This window comes from Falco biarmicus, chromosome 6 (genome assembly GCF_023638135.1).
Source record: "Falco biarmicus isolate bFalBia1 chromosome 6, bFalBia1.pri, whole genome shotgun sequence".
Classification (NCBI taxonomy): Eukaryota; Metazoa; Chordata; class Aves; order Falconiformes; family Falconidae; genus Falco; species Falco biarmicus.
The window spans coordinates 42,854,877-42,873,188 of record NC_079293.1 but is presented as its reverse complement, the minus strand read 5'-3'; the positions used below and the strand labels follow the sequence as shown (position 1 = coordinate 42,873,188).

Genomic DNA, 18,312 nt, shown 5'->3' with positions numbered 1-18,312 from the left:
CTCTGTTTCTCCCATATTTTCACACACATCCCCCAAACACTAACACTCTCACACCTCCTGCCCCAGGGAGAAAAGAATTTCACCTACATATTTGGCTTTAAAAGGCAGAGCTACACAAATGTGCAGCTTTGTTTTCTTCTTGGGAATAAGATAATAAAGACAGAAAAAGAAAGGAGTATGAATAAGTCTACAAGTCATTTCAAGAAGGGGTACAGTCCTCTCCAGTATGGTTTCATAGTCACTACAAGTATAGGTTTAAGTAGTTTCCATGCATTTAAAATGTGTCACAAGAGTGTTGCTTTTCCAGTTTGGAACACCCTTTAGCCACAGTAGCAAAGAAGTCAACACTGACTAGCACCAGCAGCTCTGAGGACTGAAATGATGAAGAAAAACCTCTGAGAGAACCATACTTTCAGCAATTAAAAGTCCATCAGAATGTACATAACTGAGAATATTCTAAATATTCTAAAATATCCTAAAAATTTAGAAGCACTATCCCAAGCTAAAACCCGTAAGAAAACAGATTTTTCAGTTATCGGTCCTAGCATCTAACAGCGTTATATGCTGTTCTCAAGACTAATCCATCCCGGTTTGCTTTCCAATTCATCCTTGAAAAAACTTACACCAAGAAAGCAAAAACTGAAGGCAGACAGCTAGATCAACACACTAACTTCATACCAGTTCTATGCTTTGTTATCTCCCTAAAAAGGCTTTCAGCACTCTGCATGACTTAGAAAAATGAACTGCAATCAAAGAGCAGGGCAGAATACACAAACTCAGTAATTCTGTGCTCTTTTCAGTGGCAACGGAGGTTTGAAAGCTTAATTTAGTTGTCTTATATTTGGTCCAGTAGTCTCTTCCTTGCTTATCTTCCACTTGTAGCTCAGTGACGTTTAGCTTTGAAACATTGCAGGTACCAGCAGAGTAACACAAACATTGCAAACACTAATTCTGCCCAATGGGATGCACATGCTGTATCTACGCAGATGTGAATATGGGTCCGTATTCTGAAGAGCAAGTACTCCCACTTTTCTGAGCATTCACTGCACAATCACTGTCTCTGTATTACTGCCTTGGAACCCACAGCTGGCCAGGGTAAACGGCTTGAAGCCCCTTTTTTTGGCCATTAATTTTTCCCAAAGTATGATCAAACCCAGTAAAGGCCAAGCAACTGAATTGTTCTTGCTAGAACTCAACAGTTGCTAAGTTACCACCTTATGAGCATGTTTTCATCTTTCTCTCACATTGACTTACTTGTCAGTAGAACTCATAACAGCCCAAGTTTAACAGCTCTTGTGTGATGGAGCCACACAAGCCCCCACACTGAACTCTTTGGTTCCTCAGGTTCAAGCTCTGACTGTGGACTTTCAGGGAGCCGATTTACCTATTTTAATTAACTGTTGAGCAGGTTGGTGATGGGATAAGTGGAGATAAAAAGCAAACGTTACATATTCCCCTCTGTCTCACACTTTCAAACTCTTATGCACAAATTGCAAACTCAACTCATTTCTCTGGTCTTTAGAAAATTCCTGTGAATGATTAACATTGTTCTGTTTGATTAAAAGAAGTTTCCTTTAATCAACAGGCAAGCAGTTGCAATTAAAAGCTCTAGAAATTCTTTTCTATGTAACTCATTTTAATGTGGAATTTTATTCACATTAATATGGTAATATCTACTTCCAAAATTATATCACGAAGACTTTAGCAATGACTACACTTGGACAGTCAGTGAGCTTGGCTCTGGCAGGGTAAAAAAAACGTAAAATGCATTCTTGATTAGTATATATTTAAAAATATTTCTTAATTGAACAGCAGCAATAAAAAAAATTACTAATATGGATCAAGACACTCAAGAAGGAAGTCCTATCAAATTAATAGTTTCAGTGGTAAAATCAAAAACAACAAACCCCTGATCTCTCGTCATAGTAACTGTATTCACAGAATTACTTTGTTGATATTGCTATTGATTTACAATAAGGAAAGATTCAACATATGTTCTGGAAAATTTAGTACAGATTGGCAAGTTACAACCGTGCAGCTCTGGTGAGAGTAGTTAAGCCTAGACGGTGAGCAAGTCCACCAAGTTTTTATGTTTGTGCTCAAGGGTCCTTTACAGAAGAAAATAAGAGTTTTCACTTCAACGTCATGGTCATATTTCTCAAGCCTTTTAGAAGACAGAGATTGCACCCCATCCGTGTCTTGACTATGTCATTACTTACCTGATGTTAGCTGACTTTGCCTTCAGGTCATTCCAGCGCTGGTTCATGTCATCAAGCCGGTGCTGGAGGAGGGCAGCTTCCTCAGAGTTTCCCAAGGCTTTCACCATCTTCTGTCTGTTTCCATCAATGCTTTTAAAGATGTCATTGTGGGCATCAATCTCTGCTTGGATGTCCTGAAATACCAGCAAGAAAAGTCCAAACATCTTAGTTCTCTGAGTAAAGGAAGGGAGAGCTTGTTCTCACATAGTACTCCTAAGCACTAGGGCAGAGCACATAGCCTGACTTTCTTGGGTGACTCTGAAGAGATGGAGGAGGGAAAACCTGCAACCCTATTAACATCATTACAAAAGGTCTAGCTTTAAGTGTGAGAAAAGGAGTTTGAAAGTCATCGTTGACTGTGAAACAGGACTTTGAACTACAAACACTAAGTTCTCTGCATGTTTTTGTAGCACTGAAGGTAAATTGTCTACTGTTCTCCCATGCATTTCACACAGTGCAGCATTTGCAAATGCACTGGAAATCATTTCCTACTCAGAAATTACAGATCCAGCCTTAGCTATGCTGTCTCTTTCCGCTTTGAAATAAAACATTGCAGAGGTTTTACACAGCCCAGTGAAATTCAAACTATGTAGTGCTTTACGTCACATGCAATGAAAACTTTTAACTAAAACCTACATCCTTAAACCACAGTTAAATGACTACAGCTCCTACAAGCCCATTTTTACAAAAATACTGTACCCCATGGCCTGCAATATATGGAGAGGTAGACATAAAACAGCAGGATATATTATAATCTGAATTCCACAGTAAATACTGAAAAGAAAAAGAAGTTCTTGTGATTTCAATTCAGCTGACTCATTTCTCATCCCCTTCGAAATTAAACATTTTATTCTCTGATCTACCATCTGCCTCAAGAAACACATTACAGATGTTGTCTTCATCTAACAGAGTACAGTATTATTTTTAAAACACATTATAAGAGCAAACAAAACTTCCTGCATCACCGCCAATGCTTTCTAGCATCCATCCATCTATGTATTAATAGAGCAATGTAAATGTGTGGAGAGCCAGGAGGTACTGGCTGTCTCAATAGGATTAATCAGCCAAGATTGTGACAGGGACTTGATGCAGATGTAAATAAAGCTCTTTTGCAAAGGAAGAAATTCAATAACTGAAATCCCTTAAAGGTTTTTATTCTTCCAGAAAACTGCTCCGTAATCTCCATCTGTTCCCCGGAGCAGGAAAGGAGCAGGTTTTTGTACCTCCTTGTCCTCAAGATGTAGTCCAGCATCTTGGAATGCTTGCACATCTACAAATGATAGTTGGAAACAGTGGAAAAGTACCTAGGAATCTGAGGCAACGTGAAAGCTTTCTTCAGTTAGGGAAGAAAGCAAAAAGTAGTAAGGATGCAGCTGGAGAAGTAGGGGGAGGACAGGCAGAGAGGGAAAGGGAGGGAACAGAAGGCAAGAGAGGGGAAGGGGAGGCATCAGTGAAGCTCTAAGCTCTAGTTCTCCAGCTGAGCTACTATGTGACTTTGGATAACTACCTATTATTTGCCCTGAGCTTCACTGCTTTAAAAACAGGTAAAAAGACACTTTTCCTGCCTTTAAACCACCCTGATAAAAATCACCATTCTAAAAACAGATACAAGCAGTGGCATTTAAAATGAGAAACCAAAATGGAGGTGTCCGAAGATCAACAAGCCCAAATAAGACAGCACAGTCATCAGTTAAAACAAACCAGATGCTTATCTCGAAACATTCGCAGCTCCTGTCCTTTTGTCTCCAACACAGAAGTAGACCCAGCGAAAACCAGCTCAAGTCCACACAGCAGGAGATAGAACCACATGCAGCAGTTACAATTTGAATTGCACACTGATTTGTGCTACAAAAGCCTGGTTACATCAAATCCATTTCTTTGCCTCTTTAAAGCTACAAAAGAAAACTTCATAGAAAAAAACACCTGATCTCTAACCTTCTATTCTACAATCACAATATTCCTTCTAAAGCTATTGAGAACCTTCATAAAACATTCTAACTTTGATTACATTTGAGAGGACACTTAAGCATGCACACTTAAAAACGTTACATTCAAAATGGGTTTGATTCTTGCATTTGCCAGTCATCGTGTTACATTGATTAAGGCACAGTAAATCTGCTGTTTGCATTCTTGAGTCCCATCTGTGATGGCCATATTGTGACAGCTCAGTTCAAAGAATCAACTCCTCTTTCTTTTTTCTGATTTCCATTTTCCAAAGGGAAGAAAGGAAAAGAAAAAAAGAAAGGAAAAAGAAAAAAAAAGCACTGCCATCTGATGGATAAACCAATCGTACTGATATTATAGTTAATGAATGTGAGTGCATCACAGCCCTAAAAGGAAAAAAAAAAACACAAAAAACAGGGAGAGAATTCCAGGTAACATGTTCCACATCAATGTGCACATGGCAGTAGTGCAGCAGGAAGGTGGAATGTGAAAGGTAGCTAATGGCACATTAAGTTATTTATTCCCCCCTAATGATACAAAAAATCTTCAAGACTCTTATTCAGGTATTGTCCTCTGTTGGAAGGCTAACAAGGAAGATGGGCTCCCATCTTGTCCTAAGATTACTACCGATTGCTGCCAATTACAGCAATCTTTACTTCCAGCGTATAATCTTTCAATTCTTATGAGATTTATAAACATGTGGTTGCCTTCCCTTAAGATTTCTTATTTCAAAGTGGGAAAAAGAACTCTATCCATTCTGCACACATCCCAATTCATGTTCATGCTGATCTATTATTTCTCCTTCTCCTGCCTTTTTGTTGGTTGTTGGCTCTTCATATTCTTCTCTATTGTCCTCTATGTGGCAAAAAGGGATGAAGGAAGTTGATTATCCCTGTTCAGGTCCCAACCAGGATTAAAGTCTAATAAGAGTTAATCCAATTTCAGTTTTTCTATACTTTAAAAAAAATATTTAACACTTCCCTATTATCACATGGAAGCTCCCATATCCAGTCACAGGGGCAACACACAGGAGGATGCAGAAGAAGAGGGGGGGAAAAATTCCGTTGCTTTTGCTATATAAAGAGGGGGATACAACCGTGAAACACTGCTGTTATTCTTAGCCCAATGGAAAGGGGCCAGAAGTACTCTCCCAGCGAATGCAAAAAAAACAGAAGGGAAAAAAACAAAGAAAAAAGAAACCTAAAGAAATACAATGCAAACAGAGAAGGACACCTTGCCAAAAAAAATGCATAGTTCTTAAACTGTAGTTACATAGCTTTATCAACTTAATTTTTGGAGGTATTACTATAGAGATGCCATATATTGCTAATTTTGCAAATATTTATCTGCATGTATCTGTTAAACTGGTTTGATAATCAGTCAACAGACTGACCTGATAAGGTCAACAGATTTGTTTACGTGCCCGAGTGCTTGCAGGATTAAGGTCCTAAATTAAAAGAAAGCTCTTTGAGGAGAGAATTCATCCTATATGTAAACAAGGTGCAAGTTTCAACGTTTTGAAAGACAGAAAGGAAAAGAAGTAACTAGGTTGACATTTATATATCTGCTTCACCCTAGCCAGACTATGAGATGATTGCCACTTTCCTTAAATTCTTTTCAAGAATTAAGATCAAACTGCTGCCTGTCTTTTCCACTTTGGTCTGGTGATTTAAAAATCCCGTTGTTTCCATTCTGAACCTTAGACGACTTTGCTTTTCTCCCTCTTTACCCCTCTCATAGTAGATGATTTACCTGCAGGACTCAAGCCTTCCTTTTGTGCTTGTTTCTGATCTTACAGCTTGCCTCCATAATAAGCAGCTTTCTTCTTGCTTTAATTTCAATACAATAAAATACTAAATCATCATATAGCGACAACCGAAGAGCATGTGCCATTAAAGAACACATAAATATGGTATGTGACACTCCATAATGCTACAGATGGTAATTCTGAAATGGACCCAAAGAATTAGCTGACTCCAGTTGGAGCTGCTACTGAAACAACCCAAAGGCATACTAGAGTGACTTGCCCAGGGTAAAAGAAAATACATGACATAGATTCAAACAGAACCAAACTTTGTGACTCCAACTCCAAGGTCAACCAGCTGTCAAACTTCTGCCTTTTTTTTCCTCCTTACAGACTGCAAGGACATTTCAAACAGTTACAACAGCTGACATAATTGTCCTTTGAAAACTATTAATCCTTTAGAAAGGTGCCCCCCCCCCAATTCCCTTAAAAAGACAAAAAGAAAAACCCACCAAAACCCAAACCGACACCATCCTCATAACAATGGGCATTCCAGTGCCTTTTTTATGAATAATGAGTCCAGAGGACCTCTAATTCATTCTGCAGCCCCCTAAGCTGTTAGAATATTCACTTCCACTCATGTTTTTTCATATTTTATTTGTTTATACCATCTTCACTGGTACACTGCCATGAACACAGGCAAAAACATGTTTCTTCTTTAAAGGGCTCAAACTCTTCTCTTGAAGATAAAAACATGACTGGTGGAAGAAAACTCTAGATTTCCACGCTAAAATTAAAGGGGAAGAAATTATGCATTTTATAACACACCCAATGGTCCTCTATTCCATTCTCACCATTAATAATCCTTGAGTACTTGAGCTTTAGGATGCAAAGATTTAAAACAGAGAAGTTATTTTATTCCATAAGGTAAAAATAATCAGCTGTTCCTGTAACTTTATAGATTCTATTATCAAGACCCTTTAATCAAGTTTTAACAACCTATGATATCACACAAAACTCAAATCACTTACAAAAAAGGTCAAAAGCATTCTATACCAACTCAAAACTCAGCTTTTTTTCTAAAAGTTACATATAGCATTTATCAATGTTTTACTCCAATGTTTTTTAAACCCACTATACGCAGCAAAGTTCTGTATTACACCCCAATTTTCAACTACTTCAATGTTTATTAGGAAATAGAATTCCACTGAATTTTTATAAACATCTGACAACAGAGCAGGGCTGGCAAGTTATGGCACAAAACCCACATGTGGCTTGCCAGAAATAGATGTACAGGTCAAGTGCTGATGCTGTGTCACAAGACTGGCAGTAGCTTGTGTTGCCACGTAGATTGCCATGTAATTTTAATTGCCAGGTTCAAGCCAAAGAACGGGCAGACTGTTGTGGGTTTTGAACCATGTGAAGATCTTAAGAGGAGTTAGTAGGGTTGAAATTAACTCCTCATGATTGAAAAACAGCTTTTTCCCCAGCAAAGTTTACCCCCAGGTTATTCTGCCAGGACAGTTTTGTACTGCTTCCATCCAATACAAATCATGCCTGTGACTGGAACAGGACAATAGAGTTGGTGCAGGTACAGGGAATTGCAAGTCCCACAGAAATGACCGCCCATTGTCTTCACTGACAATATTACAGTCAGCAAAGACACAGTTAAAGAAATGCTGCACTTGTCTCTTTTAGAGGTCAGGAATAAACGTGATGACTGCTCAAAGTATCCGCAGAGAACTCTTCCAGCTGGAACAGCTGCAACAAATGTCATTGCCAACCAAAGGACATACCTGTATGCCACAGAAATCAGCCAGAACATCTTTCTCCGAGGTCTCCCAGCAGGTAGCAAGGGAATGGATTTTTGGTTTGTGTTTTCTGGGTTTTGGGGTCCTTCTGGTTGTGGATTTGGGTTTTGATTTGCTTGGTTTTGCGGGGGGTGGGGGGTGGGGGGGGTGGGGGGGTTAGTGTGTTTCTTTTATTGTTTTCTTTGGTTGTTTTAGGGGGTTTATTTGTTTGTGGAAGTTTTTTGGCAAGCAGATTGTTGAGTATTGAACCAGATACATTTTATCTGCTGCTGCCAACTGTCTCTGGGAATGCTGCTGTGTCAGATGTTCCCTTTAGCCTATGCCTCAGAGCTTTTCACTTTTTTATGACTCTTAAGGAGGGAGTAGGAATTAGGGCATGATACAGGCATATGAATGTGGCCATTGTGAAAGGGAAACAGAACTTTTATTGCTCTCTTCCTTACAAATGCTGGGGGTAGCACGGAGACAGGGATGCTGCTCTAAAAAGACACAGTTAAAAAAGGAAAAGTTTCTCAAGAATCCAGGTACTTATCTTGCCCAGGGAGTCTCTCCTCTGATGTCAGAGGACAGTCATAACTTTAGAAAGGCTCAGCCCATCTTCTGTTTCAGAGGCCTGCAGTGGCAGTTGATGTTGAGCAGTCAGTTTATAATTAATTCATATTCAGGAGAGCAGTACACATGCAAAACCCTTACGCAGAATTGCCATTATCATAAATCCACCAGTGTCTGAAGTATGTATAAAGACAGACATTAAACCTCTCTATAAAGTGTCATATACAGACCACGCTGGGTATCACTACAGTCACTGTGACTATAGCATAAGATCAAAGTAATTCACAAAAGCAACTGGCTTTAGATATGACAGAAATTTAATTACTGCTTAAGCTCCCAGATACTTCAGGAAGAAAAAAAAAACATCATCTTTTTTGGTGAAAAACCTCTTTGGGATATTTTTGACATCTGATTTTCAAACACTTGTACTACCAACAGCCTTGCACCGACACTTCAGGTTTCCAAAAAGCTGTCCTGATTTACACTTAAACCTAATGGATAGTACCTTAACAGGTGACATACGGCGTAGGTTAAGATTCATTTCATCACAAGAATGATGATGCACTTAGGAAGGCTGAGAATGACAGCTTGCCTTCGACAACCTCTGTGGCTCCATCGCATGGCATTGCCTCAACAGCTGAGCGGCATCATAAATCCATTAATACTAATTCCAGCAGTCACATAATTGTGACTGAACAAAGCCAAAGGAGCCCTGCCCATTCCAGTGTAACACGACTCTACTTCTGCATAGGAAGGGAGTGCCGTGCAAGCTTCTGCAAATGCCATCTGGCTTCTGCATTACACACACAGTAACAGCACTCATAATTCTCTCCTTAGAACATATATTAACGAATCCAGAAAGCTGAAAGCAGCTTACAAGCCAGGATCACTGTCACAACACTGTTTCTCCTGGCAGTCAACTCCACGGTTAGGAAGAACAGGATGGGTGTGTGGGGAATCGTAAGAGGGAGAGATGAGACAGGGGAGGAGGGGAACTTGCTCAAAAAAGAAAAAAAGAAAACTTACTAAACAAGCACAGATTAGAATTTGTGGTTGCAGTTCACCAACTAAAACGTTAACTTTCTTCTGCAGCACCAAAGCATCATCCTACATCGTGTTACGAATTTCAGTACAGCAGACAACAAAATGACACAGTAAGATTCAAGCTAAAACATACAGCCAAGCTGTGAGACCTCTAAGTTTTGTTCTTGTTGAGAACTGCTATGACCAATTCTTCCTTTGAGACAAAATAAGACACCGGAATATTCAAAATCACAAGGGAGAGCCTAGAGTTTGCAAATGCCAGAGTTTGTATGGTTCAAAAAAACATTAGAAACATTGGTTTCAAAATTACTGTCTTATCCATGTCATGAAGCACCTCAGAGTCCAGCATGTGTCCTAAACTTTACAGGCTACCAGCAGCAATTACAGTGAAGCCCAGCTGACAGACTAGGAGCAAGTGATCTGCACAGTGAAGAAATACTGTCACAAATGCTTTTGTTGTTACTGTTAGTTACTTTTGGGAAAAGCCATGCTGATGGGATACTGAACAGCATCTGCCTCGTTAGCTCCAAAGTTTGCTACTGTAGGAAAGTCAAAATATATTAATTTTAACAGTCTTCTGAGGACCCCAAACAAACAAAAATAGTAGCTTCATTTATTTTCTGAGACTTTTAGATTTATTTAATAATATCCATTATACTACCGTTCTGGTGACCAGGGCTGATTTGTATTTAAAAAGAACATACTGAAGTTTAGAGCTTTATGATAGAAAGACACAGAATCAGGCTTTACAATCTGCTCTCCTGCTTTGAGACCATGGTATTTATGCTTTTTATCTTAATGTGCAAACAGACTACTATATTGTTTGTTACAGACTGGTCTTCAGGGCACAGGAAATTTGTATGGAGAAGTGTTATTAAAAAAAGAAAATATAGTATGCAAAGCCAGGCTACTGCTCATTACAAATATATGATCCAGGTTTCACTGGAAGTGCTGACAATTAGATGAAAAAATCCAGTTTTGAACAGCCTCATGTCTCTCACTGATCAGTGCAATCACTGCAAAGCCAAGCCTCCTGCCTCTCAGCAGTACTGTTACAAAACATCCTGGTAAGAGAAAGCATAACTAGTTTGACTAAAAGAACAGATGGGACGATGGGAAAAGTGCTGCCTTCGTTAGAATTAATTCTACTTACAAAAGCCATCACGAGATCTTCCAATTTGACTAAGATAACGTTCAACTAAATTTAACAGTAAACTGCGGAGCACTTCTGTTATGTCAATAGCAAAGTAAGGTCACAAGCATCCTGGAAAGTCTCCTTATGCCCTTGACTTAGCAAAGTCCAAACTTCTTTCTCCCCCAAAGGAAATAATAGAGAAGAAGAAGGGGGGGGGGGGGGGGGGGGGGGGGGCGCGGAATAAATGACAACAATCAGAACACATGCTCTAAAACTTATCTTGTAAGACCTGCAATGGGGAAGAGAAGCAGCACTACACTTTCATATTTGAGAGGCAGGCAAACAGGGGTCACATGAGCACGTGAGGACCTTACCGCAACACAGAAAACCTAAGTTTACTATCAACCTGCCCTCTTTATTGTGAAGTTTTCAAAGGCATAAGTATATGAAACTGTGCTTATCATACCTTTTCAAATTTTGTCAGCAACTCACGTAAGCTGAAGTTCAGACCAATCATCATTAAGCGTCCCCCGAAGCCTACATTTTCCTGGTACGTCCTCCAAGTCAGGTCTACAGCCTCCAAAAGGTTTCTCTCTTTTTCCACCTATACTATCTCAAAGATCTCCAGGAGCTCCTGCGCACGCCCCTCTCCTGGGCTGTGTTCCCCCGGGGGCAGTTCACGCAGCACCATTGTCACAGCCTCCCTGTCCCCACTGCTTCCCACAGGCTGGTCACCTGGGGGTGAGCCGCTGATGGCAGGTGATGCTCCTTGCAGGGTTAACCTGGCTCCATGGTGCTGTGGGGATCTCCTTGCCTCCACGCCTGACCAGGAATGCCTCCCACTCACCCCAGCAATGGCCTGCAGGCTCCAAGCGCTTCTTGCAACCTCAAGTTCAGCGTTTGGTCTCAGTGACCCCAAGCAAGATAAGCTATACTCTCCTGGTATACGATGGATGCAGAGGGTGAGGAGGAAGAGCAAGTCCTTCCATGCTGCTCCATTCAAGAGAAAAGAATACCAAAGAAAAAAAAGGAAGAAAAAAATCCCACAGAAACTTCTGTTTATAGAAAACACCAAAAGCCAGCGATTCAGAGAAGTCAAAATGGGACAAGACACACTTCAGCCTAGGGAACACGGCAGCGTGCCCAGACAGGAGGTCACGTCTCCTCTCCCTGCCTTCCTCACAGCCAGCCACCAGCAAGCTGGTGCGGCTATGGCAGTAACCAAGCCACCTCCAGCCCGCTTTGCGTTGTCCCAGGGATGCCACGCCACAAAACAGCCAAGGCCCATTAAAAGAAATTTTAAAAGTCACTTCCTTTGTTCAGGAAAAAAAAAAAAAGAAAAAAAAAGAAAAAAAGGAAAAGAGAATCTCCAGCAAGGGACCCCAATGCAACCTCGAAAGCTTTCGCTGGGGATCTCCTCCTTTGGTCCTGTCTGCTCTGACAGCCATGTGGTAATTTATCCCTGGCATTTGTTTATTATTGTAATCAGCATCCTCCCTTCCAGCGGCCCTGGTGCTGCTCTGAAGCCAAGCACACTCCCCTTTCCTGGAGGCCTCCCCGCTGGAAAACCACTGCCACCCCTAAGGCTGCAGAAACCCTCACTCACCCCTTTTCCTTCCCCTCAAAAGGAAAGGCGGCTACTTCGTCACTGAACAGGTTTTGGGGCTGTAAAAGCCCCCGGTACTCCACAAAGCCCACATGCACCCGACCCCGCGCAGATTGTTTCCGCATGAGCCTTCGCTGGCCCGCAGGAAACCTGACACCCCACGGGTGGCTACTAGGAAATCGCTCCATTCCAAACCATTCCCACTGGAAACCCCATGTGCATGTGAAGGCCTATTTAAGCTACTATTAATGCTTTCCGTACAACCACACATTACTCGACCGCCAAAACCAGCTTCAGTAATAGTTGCCAGCAAGTCAGAAAAATGTCTAATGAAAACCAAACTAAGAACCCATCACTCACAAAACCCGTTACAACTGTTTCTCCTATGACCATGTTGGCTATCGTGTTGCTTTTACTTTCTTTTTATTTCACCCAACGGTCGTATGAAGTACTACAAAAGTCACCAATGGCAAAACTGTCTTAAAAATAATTCTCAGCTAGTGGGTTATGCTGATATAGCCAGTATGGGTCAGGATTTTAAAGATAAACTCTGGAGGGGGGTGAGGGAAATAACACTGGCATTAGCAAGATTTCTTATTTTATTCATACTTTGCTGCCTGCCTGTATGTTTTTATGTGGGCATATTACACAGAAGTGCTTGCAAAATAAACTGAGAGTTTTCCAAACAAAGGCAGCAGAACTAGACCAGCTTTACTGCACAACTGACAGGTCAGCACAAACTGTCTGAATTTATTCTATGGCTTATGGAAGCAAAAAGCCCAATTATTAATGCCACAGTATTAATCTAAAGTCATGTTCAAATACTGTTCTTTTCTAAATGAACCACCTACAGAAGAAAAAAAAACCCAACACGTTAGAGTGAGAAAGTAAAACCATCCTGCAAGAGATTTAACAACAATTTCTGTTTAAGAATACATCTTTTCTTGTCCTGCAAGACAGACACAAAGTTTGGATTCTGATTCCCATACACACTAAGGTTTCTTTCTGCTGCTCTTGCAGAAAAAAAAACCCACCTTGCAAGTCAGGAAGAAAACAGCATTTAAATCTATTTCAGAGGTGCTAGTGCATATAAAATGAAAATGGGTGTCAGGCCGGATTATAATGAGGCTTCATAACTCCAGGACTGTATCCAAATATAGAACATTAATTTTGCATTTATTCCCAGGCTTCACACTTAGGTAACTTTGTTTCCCAATTTTCTGTTGTCATCAAAAAAATCATACATTCTACATCTTTCAATACTATTAGATGCAAATGTAAATGATTTTCTGAGGTGCACAGGTACCATTTTGCAGAATGGTAATCCAATACATATGCATACACACAATGCTGGACCAATGCTTCCAGCAAAACAGCTTTGGAAATTGTACCTAGTAACAACTTTTTCAGTGGCCCTTTCACATGAAAACACACTGCAGTATTTGAGAAATTCTGAATTTGTAGAATAAAAATAAAGTAACCAAAATAAGCTCTACATTGACATATATTTAATATAGCCTCTACAAAGGCAGCAGTTCTGTAGACATGACAATGTTGGATCGTAAGCTCCAGAAATACAATATGCATTTTAAGACAGCTTTACATTAGTCATTACTACTAAAGTTTTCCTTATCAGCTTTGTCATAATTTTCCATAAAAATAACTCTACCTAATTGTTGGAAATTAAAATGGAATTTTATAATGAAAACTAACAGATACAGATGAAATATCTGAATGCTAGAATCCAAAGAAATTCACACTACAAGAACGTAAGCCCTCATGCAAACACATGACCTTCAGCCAAAGATGAGCAGAACACCAACAGTGCTAAAACAAAGCCTCCTTCCAAAATGGTCTTGTGGATACTAAGATCCACAAATGGGAATTCAAGACGCTAGAGAGCAACGTACTGCTGATGCATTCAAAGCACTGCTGAAGATGGCACACAATGGAACTTCTTGTTACATTTTGGTATCAGAGCAGTTTTGTGCATTTTCTCACGTCTTAAATAATAACATAAAACTGGATAAAAATAATGCAACCAGCTAACAGCACTTTACAGCCATTGGTAATGTTACTAATGGCAGCCTGCAAAATGCAAGGATCATCAGCTTAAAAGCACTTTTATCAATGGTGGAACAAGGAAGGTCAGCACAGCAGCCCGTGATACACAGCTATGATCACATTGGTTAGCAACTGTTCTTAGGCGTGGGTTCTGAACTGCATGCCCTGCAAATCCAGCTTAAGAGCCTCATCATTTAGCAAGACACTTAATTCAGGGACCATAGAATTAATAGCCGAATTGTACATCTAAAAACTTAGCACTGTAAAGAATCAATTTAAAAAACCCCTACTTTTTATCAAGTATAAATCCACAAGTAACTGAATGTTAGGCTACTGCAAAGAAGTGAATAGCAGAATCAATGAAACCAAAACTAGGTAAAGAAAAAGGAAAGAAAAATGTTTTTCCATTGACGCTGGAAGGAAAAGTATCTGATCAACTTGGAGATGATCCCACACACACCTAAAGTTCAATTTCAGAAAAGAAAGAAGTCTTTCGGACTTTAATCTGCAAAATAAGATCAAGTATGTGCAAAGACACTATAAAGAATTTGCTTGATACTTGAGATGATGTGCAAAATATGCAAGAAAGCAGTCACACAAAGCAAAATTTGACTTTGGAATACAAACTAAAGAAAGGAGAAAAGTTTTTCTCTAGAAGAAAAATGGAAAAACAAACAGCAACAAGAATCTTAAGAGTGAATGAACCAGGTTGTTTATACACAGAGCATTAATATATCTTATGTGACTCACAATGAGTAACAAGATAAAAAAAAATACTGTTCCCTTGTGTGACTCAGCTGTAAAGGACACAAAGGTCAATAGGTGGTTACAGCAAATCAATACATCCTGGTTTCACTCAAGACATGCAGCTTCAGGCAGGAACACAAAAAATTCACTTGTTCAGAAGCACTATGGTACTTTCTCCTGCCTTGCAAAATACCTGGTGTCAATCTGATCAGACCAGGGGGGAGAGCTGCTCTCTTCCTTCTACAGCAGGTCAGCATTTACAATGCAAAGTTAACACACAGCTCCAGCAAGGTTGATCCTACTCTGACGCTCATTATCAATTGAACCCAGCACCAGCGTTTCACTAAGCAGAGGTCTTCCAGCACAGCCTTGCTGATAACCTGTGCCAGAAGCCAAATCACTCAAGTAACATTGTACCCCAAGGACCAAGAATTCATCAAGTCAGATTGACAAATCAAGCTTTTACAATAAAGAGAAAAAGTGGCAGGATAAGACAAAAGTCACACAAACAACGATTGCCCAAATTACCGATTAGGTTTCTGTTACAGTGGTGATTGCAATGCAGATTTATGAAAGGGCTTGCAGAGTTCCTAGATCTTAAAGCCAAGGTGCTGCACCAGCTTGACTTTTTCTTCATTTCTTTCTTTCAGAGTAAAGGGTATCAGTTTTCCTGGGAAGGCATTTTTACATGGATCAGTCACATACAGTGCTATGCCTTGTGCGATATCTGCCACACTAAATGACAGTGCATTAGGTAAGCACAGATAGCCTGTGGCTTTCCTCAGAAAATGGGGTACAAGACAAGACCTTAAATCTCAAGAATAAAATTTGTTAGGATTCCAGATGAGATATAATGTAGCCTGGGTGACAGGCAATGCTGCACTGCCATGGAAGATTAGTAAAGGACTGGGTGGTTTTGTCAGTCTGCCCATATATTATTTTCTGTTCTACCTTGCCTAATGTTCTCAGTTCCCTAAGTGGCCTTATCTTGCAGGAAGGAGAAGTTTTACCTGGATCAAGTTCTTTTTGGCTTTTATGGGTTTTTTTGAAAGCCACTGGGAACTGGACTCTCCCCATCCAACACCAACTCTGACCTCAGCCATGAAAATTTGCTTCAGCAGTTAAGTTTTTCAGACATGAACTTTTAATTCCATATTTGAATATTGGCCAAGCATTTGCTATATAAAAACAAATGCATTTTGTATTTCTAGTATACCCATTAGCAAGCTGTCCATCTGTATTTAAAGAGTATGAAGTATGCAATTGATATCATTTGAAGTAACTTTTTGTCTATGAAATGAGAAGCCTTATAACATGTATAAAGAAAGGTGCTTTTATATCAACTTCAATATGTCATAGTGGAACAGCTGTAAGAAAATTACTCTTACGAATATAGCAAACGGACATCTACTAAATAGTTCTATCAAACCACAGGAGGCCAATCCCCTAATTCGGCAAGAAATACCCAAGTACACCATTCTAATTTACCAAAAAGGTGAAGGTTTTGTTTGTTTTCAAAGTTCACAAAAAAAAAAAAAAATCAACTAATCTGGCCTACAGGGATGTTCCACAAACATTTAATTTAAACCTTTTCATGCTGTGGATACTACATCGAAGCAGCAACCCCAAAGCCTCACCAACCAAATTGAACTTTTTGCTCTGAGTGGAGAAAGAAAAGTAGTATCTGATGGGGGGCTTACTTTAAAAGCCTTATGACTGATACCATAAGACAACCTTGTCTTCATCTAAATTAATTTTCAAATAATGGGATTAAATCCTAAAAACTGGTCATAAGATTAGGGTTTAAATGTTGTAGCTCAGAAAGAGTGTTCATTCTTTTCACTAACTGTGTAACAATCCACTGAGCGAGCTCTGTATTTTGTAATTTAAACAAACAATTGATATTCCTTTTTACCACATCTAGTGTGCAATGATAGCACTGAAGCTGCCAGGTACACCCGATCATTGCTTAGCAACAACTTAAGGGAGAACAGAAGCAATTAAAAGTTTCAGGAACTACTCTCTGATATGTAGCTGTGACTCTTCTGAAGCGAGGTGCTTCAAGTTAGTTGTGTAAAGCTTGTAAGAATGGGAGAATGTACCACAAAGACTGAAGAATAGGGACAAGAGGGCAGAGAACCCAATGTCCCCAACTCCTGCATGCAAGTCACGCAGTGCTGTAGGTGCTGCTGAAAACCCTCATCTGTTCATAGCAAGCACTCCAAAACAGGGAACGAAAGGGTAAGAAACCATCTTGCACAAGACAAGTAAGGGAGAAGACTTAGTGCATCTTAAAAGTTACAGCAAAGCCTTTTCTCTGCTCAGCTGCCCATCCCCCAGTACCTGGCAGGCATTATGTTTTCCAAGTTTCTAACTGCCTCCAGGCACCCATGCTCCACAGCATACTACTTCCCCACATCTACCACAGTTCTACTACAAGAGAGGCATGACTGAGTCCAGTATGCTCATACCTACTATTTTTCTCCTTTTTGAACTTTATCTTGTTTAGCATATTTAGCACATGTTTTCCCTGGAGTAAGCTCCCAGTCACTGCTCTGGCAGGTGATATCCACCAACTCTACTCTGCCCTGAAAAGAATTTGGATGCATTAAAAAATTTGCATAGCTACCAAGAATTACAGTGAAATCAAGTTACAAAACTAAGGAGAGACAACTGAATTTTCAAGCATTTTCAGCCAACTACCTTGACTATATTCCATTTAGTTTCCCAGAATGTATCTATGTCTCCATTTACTTTTATGATCTACGTTGTGTCCATTATACAGCTAGATGAATGCTCTCAATCATATTTACCACAGAAGAATCCTCTTTCAAGGTTAAGCCCTATAAAGAGGAAGCAACTCATCTGGTTCCTACCAAATTCAGTAAATACTTCACTGACACGGAAAACAGCTAAATTTCATTAATCAGGTTACCACCAAGCAATTAGGACATAACACTGCACCATCATGGGTCAGAAAATGAAATCACAGCAGACCTATGATTATTAGTCAGAAAAGAGCTTTGTATCTCCTTGGGAACTTTGTTTCACTCTTTCTGCAAAAAACTCTTCTGTAACAACAGGACCACCTGGTGCCCTTACTCCAAAGAGCTGCTGAATTCAGATTTGAGAATCCAAATACAGTGCACACAGCAGCAACGTTTGGGACAATGCACAAAATCACTGTATCACTTAAAATACTTTATCAGAATTAAAGGGACTGTGTGAGAAATACACATTTTTACAATTACAAGGAAATTCACACCTGATCTTTGGTCACAAAAGCTCATACCTCATAAACATGAAGGTGATCTTCTAGCCTAAACATGTTCATAATGCTCAATACATTTATACTTTCTAACAGCAAGACTTGCTGTAGCTCATTTGTTATCTCTTCATTGTTTTTA

General features: G+C 39.8%; 1 protein-coding gene across 6 annotated transcripts in view; it reads right to left on the bottom strand.

Annotated features, from left to right (window-relative positions):
* UTRN (utrophin) overlaps positions 1-18,312 on the bottom strand; it is a 386,536-nt gene that overhangs the window by 133,955 nt on the left and 234,269 nt on the right. For all 6 annotated transcript variants that reach the window (XM_056344155.1, XM_056344154.1, XM_056344157.1 and 3 more), the window contains one exon: positions 2,220-2,392. In XM_056344155.1, the coding sequence (XP_056200130.1) occupies positions 2,220-2,392 (173 nt within the window). The remainder of the gene's footprint in view (positions 1-2,219; positions 2,393-18,312) is intronic.